The 20,991-nt window shown below is 56.8% G+C and overlaps 2 protein-coding genes across 6 annotated transcripts; both read left to right on the forward strand.

Moving 5' to 3' along the window:
- On the forward strand, window positions 481–16,792 carry SLC12A9 (solute carrier family 12 member 9). 5 transcript variants are annotated; one of them, XM_003354477.4, is made up of 14 exons: window positions 481–1,838; window positions 7,812–8,034; window positions 8,223–8,357; window positions 8,815–8,946; window positions 9,376–9,684; window positions 10,564–10,671; window positions 10,787–10,898; window positions 11,461–11,618; window positions 11,725–11,807; window positions 11,950–12,074; window positions 12,196–12,388; window positions 12,541–12,715; window positions 12,905–13,051; window positions 15,530–16,792. In XM_003354477.4, exons 2-14 carry the CDS (start codon window positions 7,854–7,856, stop codon window positions 16,417–16,419), a joined length of 2,748 nt encoding a protein of 915 aa, XP_003354525.1. In that variant the 5' UTR covers window positions 481–1,838; window positions 7,812–7,853; the 3' UTR covers window positions 16,420–16,792. The 5 variants fall into 5 exon arrangements, with proteins under 5 accessions (XP_003354525.1, XP_013850935.1, XP_005661981.1 ...); XM_013995481.2 differs by lacking the exon at window positions 481–1,838 and adding an exon at window positions 6,031–6,614; XM_005661924.3 differs by lacking the exon at window positions 481–1,838 and adding an exon at window positions 6,940–7,073.
- Window positions 17,109–20,779, forward strand: TRIP6 (thyroid hormone receptor interactor 6). The gene is made up of 9 exons (XM_003354478.4): window positions 17,109–17,376; window positions 17,669–17,796; window positions 17,889–18,014; window positions 18,302–18,688; window positions 18,985–19,078; window positions 19,187–19,356; window positions 19,843–20,021; window positions 20,279–20,399; window positions 20,496–20,779. The coding sequence occupies exons 1-9, from the start codon at window positions 17,268–17,270 to the stop codon at window positions 20,625–20,627; spliced, it is 1,446 nt and encodes a 481-aa protein (XP_003354526.1). The 5' UTR covers window positions 17,109–17,267; the 3' UTR covers window positions 20,628–20,779.

Below are 20,991 nucleotides of genomic sequence, written 5' to 3' on the forward strand. Positions count from 1 at the left end.
AGAGGAGATGACGCAGTGCTTCAGGCCTCTCCCAGCCCCCACCATTCCAGCCTGGGGGCCTGAGAGCTCACCTGAAATCCAGAGTTCCCCCCAACCCCCTCCATTCCCTAAAGTTGACATCACCCCTACCAAGACAGCTGGGATCTGAAAGAGCCCAGCAAACTCTGGTGTCCTGCCTGGGCCCTCCGCATCCATTTTCCTGGACTCCCTCCCTCCTTCCCCGGGATCCAGGAGTCTGGCCTCCTGCTGCGGTCCTCCAGGAACCCTGGAATTTCATCCCTCCCCTTCTCTCCTCCCTCCTGGGTCATTTTGCTCCATCAGCTGTTCCTGCAGGAAGGGCGCCCTGCTCAGCCTCGCCTCTCTTCCCGAGCCTTTTGTTTGCTGGATCTGCAGGAAACTGTAGGGGCGGTGGCCAAGGGCTCATCTGCCCCTGGGGCCTGGGGGAGGGGGGGGTCCGGATTCACGAGACTTAATTCAGGGGAGCTCACGGCGGGGGACGGGGTGCCGAGGAATTAGCATTTAGGGCCTGAACTCGGAGTGGGGCACTCAGGGGCGGGGATTGGACGTCCTGTCTCCGAAGGATGGTCCAGGTGTGTGCTCTGGGATCCTTTAGAACAGAAGGCTGGACAGGCACCCCGAGATGACCTAATCGGTAGATCCGGGAGCCAACACGAGGCGAGAAAAACCCAGATACTGATTCCACAACCTCGTCCTACACGTCTCAGATCCCAGGAATCCCAAGCAGTGGGGAGATGATAGGCAGCTCAACGTTTTAGGATTAGCCAATTCCTTTCTCCTTTGAAAATGGTGGGGAGGACGACCAGCACGTAGTCCTGAATTCGCGCCTTCCCAGTACGCGACCGCAGACCAGGCGGCGGCGCGGACGCTCTAGCGAGCCGGCGCCCTCTCGTTTGCTGCCCTCTTTCTGGGGCACCCTGGGCGCCGCCATCTTCCCTCCTTAGAGGGCGGGGCGGGGCCACAGCAGTCACGTGAGGAGCCAGCCCCAGATCCGCCGAGGCTCCCAGAAGACACGGTGCACGGTTACAAAGGGCCACCGGAATGCCAGGGACTGATGGAAGTACCGGAGCTAGAGCAGCAAAGAAAAGTTCCTGTTTCGTGGAGCTTAACTTTTCTGTTGGGACTAGGCAGTCGATGAACAAGATAAACACTTTAAAGGCATCTATTAGATGTGTTAAGCGCTCTGGTTAAGGAAAAAAAAAATAGGAAAGGGGGATAAGCCCTAGGAAAGTGGGATGGGAAGGAAGGTGTAGTTCACATTTATTTATTTATTTATTTAGCTTTTTAGGGCTGCACTGTGGCATATGGAGGTTCCCAGGCTAGGGGTCCAATTGGAGCTACAGCTGCCGGCCTACACCACAGCCACAGCAATGTGGGATCCAAGCCGCGTGTGCGACCTACACCACAGCTCTCGGCAACGCCGGATCCTTAACCCACTGAGCGAGGCCAGGGATCGAACCTGCAACTTCATGGTTCCTAGTCCGTCCGCTGTGCCACGACAGGAACTTCTGTAGTTCACCTTTAAATGGGACTGGCAGAGATTTCACTAAGAAGGTAATATTTGAGTCCAAAAGACAAAGGAGGCTCCTGTCCTGTGCTGCCACAGCATTCTTGGCAACAGCCCAGAGGTCCTCGTGGGGCAAGATCAGGGATGAGGAGAGGTGAGGGCAGGATACGGGTCAGGTAGGGCTTCATGGGGCGATTGCCCATATAATATATAGACCACTCTGGGTCACTTCTGAGCAAAGGAAATGCTATTAATGCTTAGGCCATGGCAAAGGTGTAAACTGTGGCAGTTGGACGGTAGTCTGAAACAAGAGGTAAGTGTGGTTAACTTACTTGTAAGTGCCCTTGCGGAGTTCTCTTGTGGTGCAGTGGATTAAGGATCCGGTGTTGTCACTTCAGCAGCTTGAGTGGCTGCTGTGGTGCAGGTTCCATCCCTGCCCTGGTATCTTTTGCATTTGGTGGGTGCAGCTAAAAAAAGGGTGGGGAGTTTGGCTTTTACTCTGAGGAAAATGGGAAACCACTAGACAGCTTTTTTCTTTTTCTGCTACACCCAAGGTGTATGGAATTTCCCCAGGCAGGGATCGAATCCTAACCACAGCTTCTGTGATCTACACCACAGCTGTGGCAACACCAGATTTTTTTTTTTTTCTTTTTTTTTTTAACACCAGATTCTTAACCTGCTGCACTATAGCAGGAACTCCCCACTGGACAGTTTGGGAAAGAGAAGCGTCACAAGTTCCTGTTGTGGCTCATCAGGTTAAGAACCTGACATAGTGTCTGTGAGGATGTAGGTCCAATCCCTGGCCTCACTCAGTGCATTAAGGATCCAGCATTGCTGCAAAGTGCAGCATAGTTCACAGATGTGGCTAGGATCTGGTGTTGCCAGGCTGTGGCGTATGCCTGCAGCTGTAGCTCCGATTAGACTCCTAGGCTGGGAACTCCCATATGCCACAGGAACAACCATTAAAAAAAAAAAAGAAGAAGCATCATGAATGGATACTTGCTTTAATAGCAACACTCTGATTTGTTTGGAATAGACAGATCAGGGGCCGGGGCAGAAGCAGGCATATGAGTTAGGGGGCTGTTGCAATAATACAGTTAAGAGATGACGGTGACTCGGACTAGGGTGGTAAATTGTAGTTGGCTACTGGTTATATTTTTAAAACAGAGGCAAAAGGAATTGCTGGTGGGTTGGATATGGGGGAGGTTGAAGGAGTATGCAAGCGTAACACCAAGGTTTTGACACCAGAAACCGGGAACATGGGATAGACACAAGAGGAGTAGGTTGTGGGGCTGAGTGTTGGACATGCCAAGCTTGAGTTGCCAGTTTGATGTCCAGGAAGAGTTGTTAGTATGTTGTTGGACATACAGTCTGAAGTTCAGGGTCGAGATTCGGGCTGGAGATACACCCATGGGGCACTGTTATATAGATGGTATTTAAAACTAGGAGATTGGGTGAGATCACCAAGAGAGTGGGTGTAAAGGGTGGAAAGAAGTCTGTGGACTGAGCTTCCAGTGCTCAGTGGAGCCTCCATCCCACAGTGGCCTCTTGGCTGTTTCTCCGACACCTAGGGGTGCTCCAGGGTTCAGACAAGAGATGAGGAAGAACCAGCAAAGGAAACTGAGCAGGAGGAAATCCATGAGAGTGTGGTGTCCTAGAGGCCATATGAGGAAAGTGTTGGAGGAGAAGGTAGTGGACCAGTAGGTCAGGTGATGCTGGTAGTTTAGTAAAATGAAGATGGAGCAGTGACCCTTGCATTGACCATGGAAGTCACTGGTAACTTGATGAGAAGTTTCCCTTTTGCTGAGAGGCAAAAGCTTGGGCTTAGTGAGTTTAAGAAGAAATGAGGGGAGGGGATTGGAAACAGCTAGTATGGACAACTCCTATAAAGAAATTTTGCTCTGGAAGTTCCCTGGTGGCCTAGCAGTTAAGGAATCAACAGTTGTCACTGCTGTGGCATGGGTTTGATCCCTGGCCTGGGAACTTCTGCTGGGTGTAGCAAAAAAAAAAAAAAAAAGTTTTGCTCTAAAGAAGAAACAACAAAGAAATTAAACAGTAATGGGGTGTGTGTATGTAGTAGATTCAATAAATTATTTTTATTCAATAATTTTTTTTTTCTTTTTAGGGCTGCACCTGTGATATATGGAAGTTCCCAGGCTAGGGGTTGAATCAGAGCTGCAGCTGCCCACCTACACCACAGCCACAGCAACGCTGGATCCGAGCCACATCTGTGACCTATACCGCAGCCCACAGCAATGCTGTCTCCTTAACGCACTGAGTGAGGCCAGGGATCAAACCCTCATCCTCACGGGTTCTTAACCACTGAGCCACAGCGGGAACTCCCTGGACTTGTTTCTGATGGCTCTCGTCTTCTCAGTGAATTGGGAAGCAGGGTAGTGAGCTGAGAGTGAGACTGGTACAGGAAGCACTGTAGAGAGGGGTGAAGGTTTAAGAGTCATCTCAGACCGTAGGAGAGTGAATAGACCAGAGATGAAATACTCTCTGAGCGCTGGGCAGCATTAGTGGCCCCTTGAGGTTCAAGGTCATGAATTTGAAATGAATGGCTGCCATGGTTGGGTATTTCCTCCAGCCGTACTCAGCTGTGTGGGCAGGCACAGGGTAGATGGAGAGTTGCATTTACCTGGGCTGTGATTTTGCCAGAATGTGTAATAAAGTGAGAGAGGGGCAAAGGAGCACTTTTCACTGACTGTGAACCTTAAGCTAGGGGAGAAGAGCAGTGAGTTGGGGACAGTGGGCAGAGGGCAGGATCAGCGAATGGGGGGAGGGGTCCAGTAAGATGGAGGCTTCTTGGGGTCAGGGCGTGACAAAGATCTTCTCCTTGAGCAAAATTCAGTCTGGTTCCTCTGAGCCCTCTTTTGGATTAGGCCTCGACCTTGGCCCCCATCCTTGCTGGACCTGCCTCGCCCAGTTTAGAGAGAGTCTCCTCACCCTTCGTGTCCATCACCTTGACCTGCCTTCAGTGAGAATCTTGTTAAGTCTCTAGCTAGAATCCCCCTACACTTGGTGTTTCTTCTTAGTCAATTTCCATTCACTGACCCCCTCATTCTACTTGTTGGCTATTAACCCCCAGCTGTCTTTGCCATATTTGAGGTTGATCCCCCTCTCTCACCCCTATGTGAGTCTTGACACCCATCACAATAGCTCTGAATAAGGTCTTCCTTACCATTTTGGCAAGTGTTGCATTATTTTTTCCTCAACAGGCGTGACTTGAAGTGGTGAACACTAAGAGAGGGGCTACAGTTATTGGTAATGACCAAGCCTGGGCATAACATTGGGTGGGATGGAGGGTGAGATCTATGTGGAAGTGGAGTTTAAGTAATTGCCAGCCCAGGAGAATGGGAGTCTGATCAGTGTGGATGTTGAGGAGTTCCCCTCTTGGCACAGCAGAAATGAATCCGACTAGGAACCATAAGGTTTCTTTTTTTTTCATTTTTTTTTTATTACTCAAATGAATTTATCACATCTGTAGTTGTATAATGATCATAACAATCTGATTTCGCAGGATTTCCATCCCACAGCCCAAGCACATAGGAACCATGAGGCTTCAGGTTCAATCCCTGGCCTTGCTCAGTGGGTTAAGGATCCAGTGTTGCCATCAGCTGTGTGTAGGTCGCAGATGCAGCTCGGCTCTGGCGTTGCTATGGCTGTGGTGTAGGCCAGCAGCAACAGCTCTGATTAGACTCCTAGCCTGGGAACTTCCATATGCCATGGGTGTGGCCCTAAAAAGACCAAAACAAAAAGTGTGTGTTGAAATCACCAACAATTGTGACAGGAGTGTTGTTGGAGAGACCCAGGAGTCCAGCACTGTGTCATGGGAAGCAGAGATGACCACTGAAAAAGCTCATGAGACCTCTCCCTGACAAAGCCACAGTTGTGCTGCTTTGAGCCCCTTCCTCTCCTAGGGAAATGTTGTGGATAATTTACAGCCAAAGACCAGTGGCTGGAAAAGCAATGTTCATTTCCTGAGGCTCAAATGACAGTGTAACCATAAAGCACTGTCATAAAGTTAGGAAATTATTACTGAAGCTCTCCAAGCGTCAATTTATTAATGTGAAAAATAGAAATCAGGGAGTTCCTGTTGTGGCTCAGTGGAAATGAACCTGACTAGCATCCATGAGAACACAGGTTTGATCCCTGGCCTCACTTGGTGGGTTAAGGATCTGGTGTTGCCATGAGCTGTGGTGTAGGTCACAGACGCGGTTCAGATCTGGCATTGCTGTGGCTGTGGTGTAGGCCAGCGGCTACAGCTCTGATTTGACCCCTAGCCTTGGAACCTCCATGTGCCTTGGGCATGGTCCTAAAAAACACAAAAAGAAAAAAGGAAAAAAGAAAAAGAAAAGAAAAAGAAATCAGGGGCTCAGTGGTTTACAAACCTGACTAGTATCCATGAGGACTGGGGTTCAATCCCTGGCTTAGTGGGTTAAGGATCCCACGTTGCTGTGGCTGTGTAGGCCTGCAGCTGCAGCCCCTATTCCACCCCTAGCCTGGGGACCTCCATATGCCACGGGTGTGGCTCCGAATAAGACACAAAGAGAAAAATAGAAATCACAGTGGTATCTACTCACAACGTGGTGATGCGTATTTAATACAGTACCATATGCAAGTAATTTATTGAACATTTTGGTATTGTTTTCCAGTTCTTTGAGCTCTCACAGCAACCTTATGAGGCAGGAGAGTCTAGTTAATCCCTATTTTCAGATGAGGAAACGTTAACAGGTAGCGCTGATGTTGATGGTACCTGTAAAAAAGTGAGGAGGGAAGTCCTAATTCTCAGAGGGTGGAAAGTCCTATAATTCCTGCCGGAGGACAGCCTTGCTGGGAGGCGCGAGAGCAGGCGGGGGACGAGGCGGCCGGTGCCTCAAGGGCTCGCCGGGATTGGCGGCCAATGGCTCCCTCCGGCGGCGGAAGCCGAGAGCGCAGCCGCTGGGCTGGACTGGGCTCAAGGGGAGGGCGCCGCAGGGGCGAGGGCTGAGGCTGGAACCTGGTGGGCTTTCTAGGGATCCGAGAGGCTGGAGGAGTAGGACCCCGGGAAAGTGTGGGCTGAAGTGGCCCGGCGTACCTGGGCCAGGTGAGTGGCCCCGCCCATCTGCCGGCGGCCTTCTGTCCCTTCACCGCCACGCCCCTTTCAGCAGGGGTTCCTCGCTGCGCCTCCGAGCTCCAAGTGGGGTCCCGGCTGCGTGGTGGGCGCTTGTTTGCACAAGGGTGCTAGGCGCAGTGGGAGCCGTGGCCTGTATTCTGACGGAGACGCACGTCTGAGGGGCAACCGAGAGTAGCATCCCACTCGCTTGTGGGGCGGGAGTCCTGCGGGCGGCGTGAGCCCGGGGGGGCGGGGCTTCCCTAGGCTCGCCCATGGGGCGGGGCCATACCCGGGGACCAATGGGGAGCCTGTGTGCTGGGGGAGGGGGCAGGCTCCGGGCCTGGCATCCCGGTAGCTGCAGCTGTCTTTTCCGGCACCCGCGCCCCCTCCGGCGTAGCCGACCCCACTGGCTCTCGGGGATCACCCCCGAGCGGCTGCGTCCTCTGGTGGGTGAGTGAGCGCCCTGCCACCGCTGGGCTGTGGGGGTGCGCCTGGGCGGGGAGAAGCCAATCTCGGCCCCCTCCAACCTGCCCCAGGAGAAAGTGGGTAGGAACCGGGGAGGGGAGGAGGACCCACTTTGTGTTGCTGGCCAGTGGTTTTGTTTTGGTAGTCGTTGGGGTGGTAGAGTTTGGAGGACGCCTTGTGGGTGGGAAGAATCTGGTGAGGTGAAGGAGAGAGGAGCCTGTCTGAGATGGGTTGAGGAAGAGGGTTGATGGAGGGTGGGGCCTTGGAAGATTGGGAAGTTTCTTACTGTGGGGGTGGGGAGGTGAGGGGTGGGGGGTTGAGGTGATGGCATAGAAGAAATTGAGGGGCGGCTCAGGACTCCGGAGGAGAGGGTGAGGAGGGCCTCTTGCCCATAACTCACTTCCCTTTTGGGGGATTTGCTTCCTCTTGCACTGCTAGTTAAGAAGGGTGAGAATCTGCACTTTTCCAGAGCCGCTGCCATCCCTAGCCTCAGGGATGTGGGGGAAGGGGTGGCCCCCAGGAGCTGGGAGGGGCCCTGGTACTCAATGATGAGGCTTGGAGCCTGCCACTGTTGGGGCAGTAGCCAGGACCAGTCTGCACCCCCCCACCGACTCTTTGAGTGTGTGTGTATTTCTTCTTGGGGGAAGCTTCTGGGTGTTTGATTCGAGGTGTTTTGTGGGGAGGCTCCACGGAGCTGCTTTCCACTCAGCGAACTCTTTGCAGGCCTCATAACCCACTGTTGGCTTCCTCTGCCTGCTCTCGGCCATGGCCAGTGAGAACTCTCCTCTGCTGGCCTACCGGCTCCTGGGGGAGGAGGGGGTTGCCTTCCCTGCCAATGGGACCGGGGGTCCTGGAGGGGCATCTGCCCGGAAGCTCTCCACCTTCTTGGGTGTGGTGGTGCCCACCGTCCTGTCCATGTTCAGCATAGTTGTCTTCTTGAGGATTGGTGAGTAGGAGGGGTTCCTCGGGGGTGCAGGGGGGTGGGACTGCGATGAGTTGGGGAAGGGCTCTGGGAGAAGGTCGGTAGATGATGGGCTTGGGGAGGGGGCTTCCCGCGGCCTTGTTTAGCTCTGCCCTGGGTGGGGGTGGGACGGGTGAACCACCATCTGAACTGCTTTGCCTCTCCTGTCCCAGGGTTCGTGGTGGGCCATGCTGGGCTGCTGCAGGCTTTGGCCATGCTCCTGGTTGCCTACTTCATCCTGGCCCTCACTGTCCTCTCCGTCTGTGCCATCGCCACCAATGGAGCTGTGCGAGGGGGCGGAGCCTACTGTATCCTCCAGCAGTGGTGGACTGGGGTCTGGGCTCTTCTGTCTTATAGGGAGGAGGAGGGGGCCCCTCCCTGCACCCAAGGGAGGGCAGGACAAGGGGGGGTGGTGTGCAAGTTCTAACGAATGTCTGGCAGACAGGTTGCTATGGGGAAGGTGACCAACATGGCCTTACAGGTTAGTGCCACTTTCCAGGCTACCAGGTGGCTTCTCAGCTGCCATCTTGGTTCTCCTAACAGTCCTGTCAATTAGGTAGTATTCATTTTATGGACTTGGAAATTGAGGAGCATTTTGACAAAGCCACATGGCTTGGGAGTGGTTGTATGGGGACACACTGCCTGCCTCTGGGAGCAGTCCCAGTGTGTTCAGGGAGACAAGGGCTGGAGGACCAGCTGCACAGTGCTTTGCGCTTCAGTTCAGTTTCTTTTCCCTTAACGCTCACCCCCTGCTTCCACTTTCAGTCATGATTAGCCGGACCCTGGGGCCTGAAGTCGGGGGCAGCATCGGCCTCATGTTCTACCTGGCTAACGTCTGTGGCTGTGCCGTCTCCCTGCTGGGGCTGGTGGAGGCCATACTTGATGTCTTCGGGGCTGGTCTGTGTTCCCTCCCCGGTTGGGGCAGCTCTGAGGATTTGCAGGGTCTGGGATTCTGGGGATCATGGCAGGGAGAGAAGCCCACTCCAGGAGAGACACACAGTGGTCCTTGAGCTCAACTTCCTCGAGCTCCTGCTGTGTGCCCAGCCTCATGTAGACACCCAAGAGGATGTCCTGGCCCACGAGGAGCTTACTATTTAGCCAGGGAGGCTAGGCTCACGGTCCTAAAACTGACAGAGCGAGATTGGGGCTACCCACCAGGGAGCGCTAGTATGCTGGGGTACAGTTGGGGTGGGGGAATGGGCATGGTGGCCCCGCCAAGGACAGGTGGGCCAAAGTTAGGGTCTGTTCCCATTTTGAGTCATGGTTGGGGGGTGGGGTCTCTCCTTGGGGGTCTGGCTTTCTAACTCTGTTCCTTCCTCTCTACAGATGCTGCAGGGTCCAGTGGGCTCCGGGTCCTGCCCCAGGGCTACGGCTGGAGCCTGCTCTATGGCTCCCTGCTTCTGGGCCTGGTGGGCGGGGTCTGTACGCTGGGGGCCGGCCTCTACGCCCGAGCCTCCTTCCTCACGTTCCTGCTGGTCTCTGGTTCCCTGGCCTCGGTGCTGGTCAGCTTTGTGGCTGTGGGGCCCAGGGACATCCCCTTGACCCCTCGGCCTGGCCCCAACGGCTCCTCCCTGCCACCCCAGGTCGGCCACTTCACTGGCTTCAACAGTAGCACCCTGAAGGCCAATTTGGGCGGTGAGCTGGGGGCAGGGATGCTGGGGTCCTAGGGGTGGCACCTGTGAGAACAGATGTCAGAAAAGATGACATGAGCACAGATGTCAGAAAGAATCAGGGGCGGGAGGTCTGGACCTCAAAGCAGCGCAGGTTGATTAAAATCTGCTGGGCATGTGTTGGCCGCTCTGTGTTTGGCTTAGCCAGTCGCAAGGGTGACCACAAGAGAGTCCCTGCCTTAGAGGAACTTGTTTAGTTGGAGAGATAAAACATATATTCAGGAAACACATTGTTCCACAGGACAGAGTGTGATTCAAGCAGATGAGAATCACAGAGGCGTCCAGAGAAGGGGGTCCTGGGCACGGGCTGGGGAGGGCGCCAGGCAGTGGAGCCCCCACAGATGGCTGGAGCCGGGGAGGAGGGGTTGGGAGATTCAGAGAGGAGGGAGGGAAGAACAGTATGGGGGAGAAGGAGGGGATGAAGTCAGCCGGGCCAGGCCCAGAGACAGGTCAGAGCTGGGGTCTGGGTGAGGGTGGTGGGGGGCAGAGGGATTTTAGAATATCAGGAGAGGAGTTTCCCATTGTGGCTCAGCGGGTTAAGAACCCGACTAGCATCCAGGAGGATGCCAGTTCGATCCCTGCCCTTGCTCAGTGGGTTAAGGATCCAGCGTTGCCACGAGCTGCAGTGTAGGTTGCCGACATGGCTCAGATCTCAAGTTGCCATGGCTGTGGCGTAGGCCGGCAGCTGTAGCTCTGATTCCACCCCTAGCCTGGGAACTTCGAGATGCAGCAGGTGCAGGCCTAAAAAGACAAAAAAAATAGAATACGAGGAGAGGGTGGTAGGGCCAGAGGCATGTGGGAGAGATGCTGAGGCGCTGTCCTCCTTTGGACCCCCCCCCCCAAGCTGGCTACGCCAAGGACTACACCACAGGGGCTGTGATGACCTTTGCCAGCGTCTTTGCCGTCCTTTTTAATGGCTGCACGGGCATCATGGCCGGGGCCAACATGTCAGGTGAGAGCCCTTGGGGGAAGAGGACTGCCACCTTGTGGCCATACGGGGTGCTGAGGGTTTGGGTGCAGGGGATGGTGGAGGGCTGACCCTTCTCCCTCTGCTCCCTCCCCTCCAGGGGAGCTGAAGGACCCCAGCCGGGCGATCCCCCTGGGCACCATCACTGCTGTTGCCTATACTTTCTTCATCTACATCCTGCTTTTCTTCCTCTCCAGCTTTACCTGTGACAGGTAAGGGAGGGGGTGAGCCTGGTCCTCAATGGGGTGGAGGGGGGTGGTGTCAGAACAAGGTCGTCACCCCTGGATTGCCAAGGGAAGCACAGGCTGGGGAGCAGATACCCAGGTTCTTGGGGTGCGGAGAAAATGGGGACTCTTCCCGCCACTGGGGGAGCTACTGCCGTGATGGGGAGGCCTGGCTACATGGTAATAGGCAACCCGCAGCCAGCATTTGCTTCGTGCTTGGTGCTGTTGTAAGCCCTTGGTTTGCCGGTGGGGTGGGGAAAGGCTTTCTGGTCGATTTGTATTTCCATAAATGTTTGGCTTCCTGTGCACAACATACTCTTGGGAATGTCCACCCTGCGATTAAATCCAAAGCAGCCCAACAACAGCCAGTGACTGCCAAGTCTAAGCCCCAGGCACATTTGATCTACGAATATGGCCCTTGAGATCCGGGCTGGGGTCAGTTGAGGATACCCAGCGCTCAACCTCATCCGGGCAGCGTGGGCTGTTCTCACCGGACCCTGCGATGGAGGCACATTTATTATCTGCCTCCTCCTCCTCTCCTTCCCCATAGGACCCTGCTGCAGGAGGACTACGGGTTCTTCCGCGCCATCAGCCTGTGGCCCCCGCTGGTGCTGATCGGCATCTACGCCACATCGCTCTCAGCCTCCATGAGCTCCCTCATCGGTGCCTCCCGCATCCTCCACGCCCTGGCCCAGGACGACCTCTTTGGTGAGCTGTCCTCTGCATCTGCCCGGCTCTGAGCGCACCCCCCCAGTCTGTCTGTGTCCCCTGCTCAGCCCTGGCTGATGTGTCCACTGCCTGCCTGTTTGCACAGGAGTGATCCTTTCACCGGCCAAGGTCGTATCCCGAGGGGGGAACCCCTGGGGGGCTGTGCTCTATTCTTGGGGCTTGGTGCAGGTAAGCCTTCCTCTTAGGTCTGCCTTCCCCCTCTCCCGGAGCCCCTCCTGGTTACACTCTGGCCCAGGAAGGGTTAAGGCACAATGTGTTGGCATTTGATGGGGGGGATTCATGAACGCCCAGCCTCTTGGTCCTTGTGCAGCTGGTGCTCCTGGCTGGGAAGCTGAACACACTGGCCGCCGTGGTCACTGTCTTCTACTTGGTGGCCTATGCTGCCGTGGACCTGTCCTGCCTGAGCCTGGAGTGGGCCTCGGCCCCCAACTTCCGGTGAGAGAATGAGATGCCTGTGTCCCCAGAGAGAGGGAGGAGGGTGTGGGAGGGGCTGGGGACGGAGGGGCTCGGGTGTCAGGGCAGCTCTGAGCACCCTTCCCTCTCTGTCTGCCCCCAGCCCCACCTTCAGCCTCTTCTCCTGGCACACCTGCTTGCTGGGCGTGGCCTCCTGCCTGCTCATGATGTTTCTCATCAGCCCCGGGGCTGCCGGCGGCTCCCTGCTTCTCATGGGCCTGCTTTCTGCCCTGCTCACAGCGCGAGTAGGCCCCAGCAGCTGGGGCTACGTCAGCCAGGCTCTGCTTTTCCACCAGGTTGGGGGAGCTCTGAGGAGGGTGGGGGAGGAGAGGGGGCAGGCTGGGAAGGCCCGTGACCCCACGGAGACCTCCCCTTCCCTGGGCTGCAGGTGGTTGCGTGGGGGATGCCTACCCGAGCCCTCCCTCCCACCACCTCACCTTGTCCCCAGGTACGTAAATACCTGCTCCGGCTGGACGTCCGCAAAGACCACGTGAAGTTTTGGCGGCCCCAGCTGCTGCTCCTGGTGGGGAACCCCCGGGGCGCACTGCCTCTGCTGCGGTTGGCGAACCAGCTCAAGAAAGGGGGCCTCTATGTGCTGGGCCACGTCACCCTGGGGGACCTCGGTCAGTGGCCTCTCTCTCCCTGACTTTCTCTGTGTTCTTTGCGACCCAGAGGCCTCATGCTTCTTCCCCAGGGACCATTCCTAGCAGCCACATCCCTGCTCAGGCCATTCTCTGCTGAGGTCTTGGGATTTGGACTCTAGGGGAGAGTACATGAGTCTGGCCCACATTTGCTGCCTACCTTCTCTGCAGACTCCCTGCCCTCGGACCCGGTGCAGCCACTGTACGGGGCATGGCTGAGCCTGGTGGACCGGGCCCAAGTGAAGGCGTTCGTGGACCTCACCCTCTCGCCTTCCGTGCGCCAGGGGGCTCAGCATCTGCTGAGGATCTCAGGTCTTGGTGAGCTGCTCCTCTCCGGGTCCCCTTGGCCCCCTCCGTGACCCCTTTCAATCTCTGCTCCCTTCCCCAGGAGAGTAAACCACAGATGGCGGACTCCGAAAGGAACCCACAGTCTAGTGCAGATAGGACTCGGTGCTCCGAGATAAGGGGCTGTGTCTGATAAGGTCTCCGAGGAGATGCTTTAAGGACTAGAGATGCAGTGACACTGTTTGGTTTCTTTCTGGCCCGTGATGGGGGGAGTGGGCACAGGCTCTGAAGAGCATGTTGTCTTTATGGGGACAATGGGAGCAACATTTGAAGCTGGAAGTGGCCCCATCAAATCTAGGGCAGATGCTTTCTAACCGCCAGAGAAAGGAAGGCCACTGTGCACTGATGTGGCCGGCCGGGGTTTTGCAAGATGGTATCTCAGCTGGGCCTCAGAAGGAGCAGAGATATAGACAGTGGTGTAACGTGGCCCCCCAAGAACGCGAGGATGCCGAGTGGGTGCGGGGCTGGTGCGCTCGGGTGGGGTGGACCATTCCCAGCTTTGTGGCTGTGTCTTCATGCCGGGCCCTCCAGCCCTGCACCCCGGCTCCCTCTGAATCCCTGTTCAGCTGCCTCCTCCTTTCCCAATCCCGGGCCTGGCGTCTGTGCCCTCTCTCAGTGCATGCTCCCTGCTCCATTTACAATCTGGCTAAAGTGCAGGTGCTGGACCTTGCCCTGTTCAGTGTTGATGGGAACCCTTGAAAATGCTCAGGAGGGGGTGTAACTAGTTTAATTTGCAAGATCAGTGTTTTGGGGGTGTTGTCGAGCATTATTAGATCCTGGCATATCTGAGGGCCTGGTCTCTCCTCAGATCCACCTTTTGATGGGGAGCCTGGGCCAAGAGACCACTCCTTTCATGTGATGTATCCTGCAGAAAATGATTTCAGGAAAAGGAAAAGGGGAGTCCCCTGGTGGCTCAGCAGGTTAAGGATCCATTGTAGTCACTGCTGTGTCATTGACTGTGGCTTGGTTTTGATACCTGACCAGGGAACTTCTGCATGCTATGGGCACCGCCAAAAAAAAAAAGAGAGAGAGAGAGAAAGAAAAAGTTTTCCTTTAGTTGGTCAATTCCCTAGTATGTACAATTTGATTTGTTGGTAGATTTTTGAGTAAACCCATTTGTCTCATGAGAAGGGTATTAGAGGAGTTCCTGTCATGACTCGGTGGTAACAAACCTGACTAGTATCCGTGAGGTTGCAGGTTTGATCCCTGGCCCTGTCCCTGCTCAGTGGGTTAAGGATCTCGCGTTGTCATGAGCTGCAGTGTAGGTCATAGATGTGGCTCGGATCCCAAGTTGCTGTGGCTGTGGGGCAGGCCAACAGCTACAGCCCAGATTCAATCCCTAGCCTGGGAACATCCATATGTTGCGAGTGCAGCCCTAAAAAAAGACAAAAAAAAAAAAAAAAAAAAAAAAAAGGATCCAGCCTTGCAGATGTGGCTCAGAACTGGTATTGCCGCAGCTGTGGTGTAGACCGGCAGCTCCAGCTCTGATTTGACCCCTAGCCTGGGAACTTCCATATGCCGCATATGCGGCCCTAAATTAAAAAAAAAAAAATGGGGTGTTAGAAAAGGTCTGAGCCTTCCTATAGACTCAGTCTGGTTACAGGGGCATTAGCTGATTCCACACTGTTTGTTCAGAGGGACGTGAGGCATTGTGGTTGGTGCACAACTGGCTTAGAGGCTCAGAGAATGGGCTCTGGTGCTGGGCACTGTAGTGTTCACCTGCTGGGCCCAGTGTCTGCCAGCTGTGAGCCTTTGGGCAAGTGACCTCACCGCTCTGGGGCTCAGGTGCCTTATCCATAAAGGGGAGTGAGTAATAGTCCCTACCTCATAGCGTTGTTTCAAGGATCAGATGAGTTAAAACACAAAATGTTTTCTACAGGATGGGGCCCCCGATTAGCATGCAGAGGTTTGCTCTCAGGGGACCGTGCTTTGGACACGTCATCATTAGGGCTTTTCTATCATAGAAACAGATCGTGCAGCCCCAGTGCCGAGCTTCATCCTCCCCTAGCAGGGTCTGAGCGCTGTCTCCCTGGGGATCTAGGCCATGAGCTTGACTAATCAGGGGGTCCCTTCTGTCCGGTGGAGTCAGACTCTCATCTCCCATCACAAAAAAGGTGTGCAGCTTAAAGCCTGGAGTGAAATGCATCCTACTGCCTCATGACGCCTGGAAGTGCTCCTTAGTTAAAAGAATCCTAAGGCGAACTCTGTCAATTTAAGTGGGGGAGATTAGTCATGAAGATAAATGCCTGTGAAAGTGTTTGGGAAAACTCAAAGTCATTACGCAAATGTGCATAATGTTGCCTTAAGAGGCCAAGCACTGTGCAAATGTCATACCTGCTGGCTGACACGTCGCTGCCAGAGGGTGGGAGTGGGTGCCTGTTAGTATGGTGTGAACTCAGCCTGTGACTGATTCCTTGGGGCTCCTTCCTGCCTATCCCTCTCTGCCCCCAGGTGGCATGAAGCCCAACACACTGGTCCTGGGTTTCTACGATGATGCTGCGCCCCAGGACCACTTCCTGACAGATCCAGCTTTCTCTGAGCCTGCTGATGCCACCCAGGAGGGCGGGTCCCCAGCCCTGAGCACCCTGTTCCCTCCACCCCGGGCTCCTGGGAGCCCCCGGGCTCTCAGTCCCCAGGACTATGTGGCCACTGTGGCAGACGCCCTGAAGATGAATAAGAATGTGGTTCTTGCCCGGGCTTGTGGGGCCCTGCCCCCTGAGCGACTGAGCCGGGGTTCCGGGGGTACCTCTCAGCCACATCATGTGGACGTGTGGCCCCTCAACCTGCTGCGGCCCCGGGGTGGACCTGGCTACGTGGACGTCTGCGGCCTCTTCCTGCTGCAGATGGCCACCATCTTGGGCATGGTGCCTGCTTGGCACACTGCCCGCCTCCGGATCTTCTTGTGCCTGGGGCCTCGGGAGGCCCCAGGGGCAGCCGAGGGGCGGCTCCGGGCACTGCTGAGCCAGCTGAGGATCCGGGCAGAGGTGCAGGAGGTTGTGTGGGGTGAGGGGGCTGGGTCCGAGGAGCCTGAGGAGGAGGAGGAGGGGGACTTTGTGAATGGCAGGCGCGGAGACGCAGAGGCAGAGGCCCTGGCACGCAGCGCCAACGCCCTGGTTCGGGCCCAGCAGGGGCGCGGCAGAGGAGGAGGGCCTGGTGGGCCTGAGGGTGGGGATGGCGAGGAAGGGCCCACCACCGCCCTCACGTTCTTGTACCTGCCTCGGCCGCCTGCTGATCCCTCTCGCTACCCTCGCTACCTGGCGCTGCTGGAAATTCTGAGCCATGACCTGGGCCCCACGCTGCTCATTCATGGCATCACCCCTGTCACTTGCACTGATCTCTGATGCCGGTTCCTAGTAGAGAGTGTCCAGGTCGAGTGGCCCACTTTGCTTGGCGGGTTGAGGAGGGGAGGTGCTGCCTCTTGCCCTCCTTGTACTTGGGACTCGGACCCTGGTGGAGGTATTAGGGGAACCTGGTCTTTGGGAGAGGGTCCTCGCTGTGCCCAGGGCAGCTGAGCCGGCGGCCACCACTGGCGAGAAGTCAGCAGCCCTCCCCCACGCTGGCCTCCCTCCCTTCACTGGTGCCTTGACGGGGCTGGGTCTCCGCTTGTGACTCTAGGCTACCTCAGTCTCCCCGCCCCTTGCCCAGTAGACTCCTCACCCTTGAGGTTGTGATGTTTTTGTTCCGTTTTATTTTTCTAACTGCTGAATGTGAATAAAAGACCAAAACACTAGGTGCTGGCCGAGCGTTTCTGGAGGGAGCCGGTAGGGGGGACAGAATGCGGGACGAATCTGTATGCGGGGAGGGGCACTGGAGCATCCCAGCGCAAGGGGGCCACGTGCGGACTTGGGGCACAAGAGCCCCGTGTTAAAGGAGGCTGCCTGAGCCTCCCACCCCCACCCCCCGGGCCCACGCTCTGGAGGAAAGCCGCCCCGGCTCGCAGGAGGGGGCCGACTAGGGGAGGGACGGCAGTTTAGGGCCTAGGGGGCCACGTGACCCTCCCCCAGGAATGCGATGACGTCATCGGGGGCGTGGCCGTCCCCAAAATTGGGGAGGAAGGGGAAAAAAAAAAGCCAGAAAAAGTTTCTGTCCTGGAGTCCCAAGCGAGGTGTCGGGGGGAAGAAGGGGTCAAAGTCAGAGCCCTGGGCTCCGTGGGGCCCTGACCGCTGTCTGGAGTCCCCCATTCCAGACCATGTCCGGGCCCACCTGGCTCCCCCCGAAGCAGCCGGAGCCCGCCAGAGCCCCTCAGGGGAGAGCGCTCCCCCGAGGCGCCTCCGGGCCGCCGCCAGCCCACGGAGCAGGTAAGGCAGCCCCAGTGCGGTGCGGAGGCCACCGGGCCACCAACACTCAACTCTGCCCTGCTGCTCTTGCCTCCCGCTGAGCCTGCCCCTGTCGCCCCTTCCCCAAGCCCGGCTGGAACCCGCCGCGCCCCCGCCCTCGCCCTCTCCCAGCCCTCACTGCCTCCTGCCCCATTCTCGGACCCCAGATGCGGGGGGAGAGGGGTGAAGAGGGACCCAAGACCGGTGGCCTCCACAAGTGTCACCCTCCTCTCCTTCCCCATCCCCACCTTGGCTCTCTCTTCCCTCACCCCAGCACTCCAGTCCCACCCCAGGGTCAATTTTTGCCCCCTCCCATCTGAGCAGTGTTACCAGGCCCCTGGGGGACCGGAGGATCCGGGCCTGGCCTGGGTGGGGTGCCATGGAGCACCCCAACGCTCACAGGTGAGCACCGCGATTAGGGGGTGTGGGGGGGACTTAGGGCAGGAGAAGAGGCCATATGAGTTGCATTCTCCCTGCTTTTGCTCTATCTCCAGGGGCTCCCCCCGGACAGGGGGGCCTTGCGCCCAGGAAGTCTGGATGCTGAGATAGATTCCCTGACCAGCATGTTGGCTGAGTTGGACGGGGGTCGGGGTCACGCCCCACGGCGGCCTGACCGGCAGGTGACTCCCCGCTCCTGTCCCTCCCTGTCCTTGTCCCCCACCCCTCCCCCGCAACCTGGTTCCTGCTCTGTATTCTCACTCCTCTTCTCCCTCCACATGGGGGATGCACCCACCAGCGAGGAGGAAGCTGGGCCACCAAAACGTACTAGGTTGCCAGCCACTCAAGGACGGGCCCTTGTCAAAACCAGTGCTTACCTGGGTGCCACAGACACAGGGTTCAGGGGTTCCACAGATGTGTGTTCTGGATTGGGCCCAGCTCATGCCTTCTGGTCTGTGCTTCTCTCCAGGCTTATGAGCCCCATCAGCTCCCTGCCTACCGCTCAGGCCCTGGCTCCCTGAAGCCGAATGGAGGGAGTGTTCCTCCCACACCACTCCCAGCGGCCTCCTATGGCGGCCCCACGCCGGCCTCCTATGCTACGGCCAGCACCCCCGCCGGCCCTGCCTTCCCTGTGCAAGTGAAGGTGGCACAACCAGTGAGAGGCTGTGGCCCCCCCAGGCGGGGGGCCCCTCAGGCCTCGGGGCCCCTCCCCGGCCCCCACTTTCCTCTCCCAGGCCGAGGTGAAGTCTGGGGGGCTGGCTACAGGAGCCACCGTGAGCCAGGGCCAGGGGGTAAAGAGGAGGCTGCCGGAGTCTCCGGCCCTCCGGGAGGAAGAGGAGGCGGGTACGGGCCCCAGGTAAGCCCTGGGCCCTGGGATTTGGGGTCCTCAAAGACAGTTGGATGCTGACTGGGTGGGGTGGGGGTGGGGGTTGATGTTCCAGTTTTCAAGCTCTGGATTCCCTGGGGGCGGGGGGCAGGTCAGGAAATAAAGGAGGGAGGGGACTAGATCTGCACACTGGCTCCCAGAGGCACACCCCTGGCCCCTGGGCTGGGGTGTTCTCCTGTGAGCTTTTGGGTGGAATTGCCTGATCACTCTCGGTGACAGTATTGGGAGGGAGAGGTAGGATTGAACCCCTGATTCTCACCTCCCAGGTCCCCCTGAGCCAGCCTCCCGAGGAGGAACTTGAGAGGCTGACCAAGAAGCTGGTGCAGGACATGAACCACCCGCCCAGTGGGGAGTACTTCGGTGAGCTGCCCCCCGCCACACACCCCGGGCAGGGGGTGGGGGGAGGTCAGGTAGACAGTGGGTCTGGCTTCCCAGTCTATGGTTGACCCTGACCCATCCCGTCCCCAGGCCGGTGTGGTGGCTGCGGAGAAGATGTGGTTGGGGATGGGGCCGGGGTTGTGGCCCTGGACCGTGTCTTTCACGTTGGCTGCTTTGTCTGTTCTACGTGCCGGGCCCATCTCCGGGGCCAGCATTTCTATGCCGTGGAGAGGAGAGCGTATTGTGAGAGCTGCTATGTGGTGAGTGGTGGGGGCTGGCGGGGGGTGGTGGCAGATGGAGTCAGCAGCAGGAAGCAGGGGGCTTCCATCCAGAGTGGGAACTAGGTGTCCAAGCCCCAAAGAATAAGGCTCGAAGCAGGAGAACTAAAACTAATAAAGAAAAAGGCATGGATGAAATAAGTAGCTGTATACTGGTTGCTGGAGAGAAAGGACAACATTCCCCTGTAAGAGTGAGGCATTTATTTTCGGTTTAGGGGAATGTGCTGAATCCCCACAATGCCCTGGTGAGGCAGCTGTTACTCCTGAAGGAAACTGAAGGTCTGAGAGCTTAAATATCTTGTCTGGGGAAGCTGCAGTGCTAGGATTTGCACGCATACCTGTTCAAGGCCACCTTTAACTGAATCACATGCAGGGGGCTACATAAATAGGTGGGGGAGCTGGCAGGATGCCTGTAAGGGCTGCCATGGGTCACCCCAGCCCTGACCTTCCTGCTCTCCTTCCTGACAGGCCACCCTGGAGAAGTGCTCCACCTGTTCCCAGCCCATCCTGGACCGGATTCTGCGGGCCATGGGGAAGGCCTATCACCCTGGCTGCTTCACTTGTGTGGTGTGCCACCGCGGCCTCGATGGCATCCCCTTCACTGTGGATGCCACCAGCCAGATCCACTGCATTGAGGACTTCCACAGGTCAGCTAGGTCATCAACCTTTGTCTCAGGATGTCTGGCCTGGCCTTTCCCATCTTCCTTATCTCTCCTTCATATCCCAGTACCAACCTCTCATGTTTTGCGCCCCTGGCCATGCCTCATTCTTGGTAACACAACTCTCTTCCATAAGATCCAAGACCCTACCTCTGGCCTATCCTGTTCCCTCCCACCCTGGGCTTCGTTGTTGGTCCCCTCCAATCCTGGGGCTTGACAGCCTCCTTGGTTCCCTTCCACTCTAGGAAGTTTGCCCCACGATGCTCAGTGTGTGGTGGGGCCATCATGCCTGAGCCCGGTCAGGAGGAGACTGTGCGAATTGTAGCTCTGGACCGCAGTTTTCACGTTGGGTGTTACAAGTGCGAGGTCAGGGGGCCTGGGGCGCTGGGTATGGTAGAGCACAAGAAAGAAGGGGCTCAGGGATCCAGGCCTGATGAAAAGCTACTGTTTCTTTCCAAACAGGAGTGCGGGCTGCTGCTCTCCTCTGAGGGTGAATGTCAGGGTTGCTACCCGCTGGATGGGCACATCTTGTGCAAGGCCTGCAGTGCCTGGCGCATCCAAGAGCTCTCAGCCACCGTCACCACCGACTGCTGAGTCTTTCCCAGAAGCACCTACTCTGTTCTCCCTTCCCATCAACCACCCTCCCTGACATCTACCTTTATAATGTTGTCACCAAATGCCATCTTCTCTTCCTCTAATCATGAAATAATAATCCCTCAAGAGTGTACAAAACACTTTGAAGTCTATTGTCTCATCTGATGCTTTTTTTGCTTTTTAGGGCTGCACCTGTGGCATATGGAAGTACCCAGGCTAGGGGGTCAAAACAGAGCTGCGGCTGCCACCTATGCTGCACTTCTGGCAACACTGGATCCTTAAACCCCTGATCGAGGTCAGGGATTGAACCCACATCCTCATGGATGCTAGTCAGGTTCTTAACCCCGCTGAGCCACAATGGGAA

The sequence above is a fragment of the Sus scrofa genome, chromosome 3 (genome assembly GCF_000003025.6).
Source record: "Sus scrofa isolate TJ Tabasco breed Duroc chromosome 3, Sscrofa11.1, whole genome shotgun sequence".
NCBI classification, from domain to species: Eukaryota; Metazoa; Chordata; class Mammalia; order Artiodactyla; family Suidae; genus Sus; species Sus scrofa.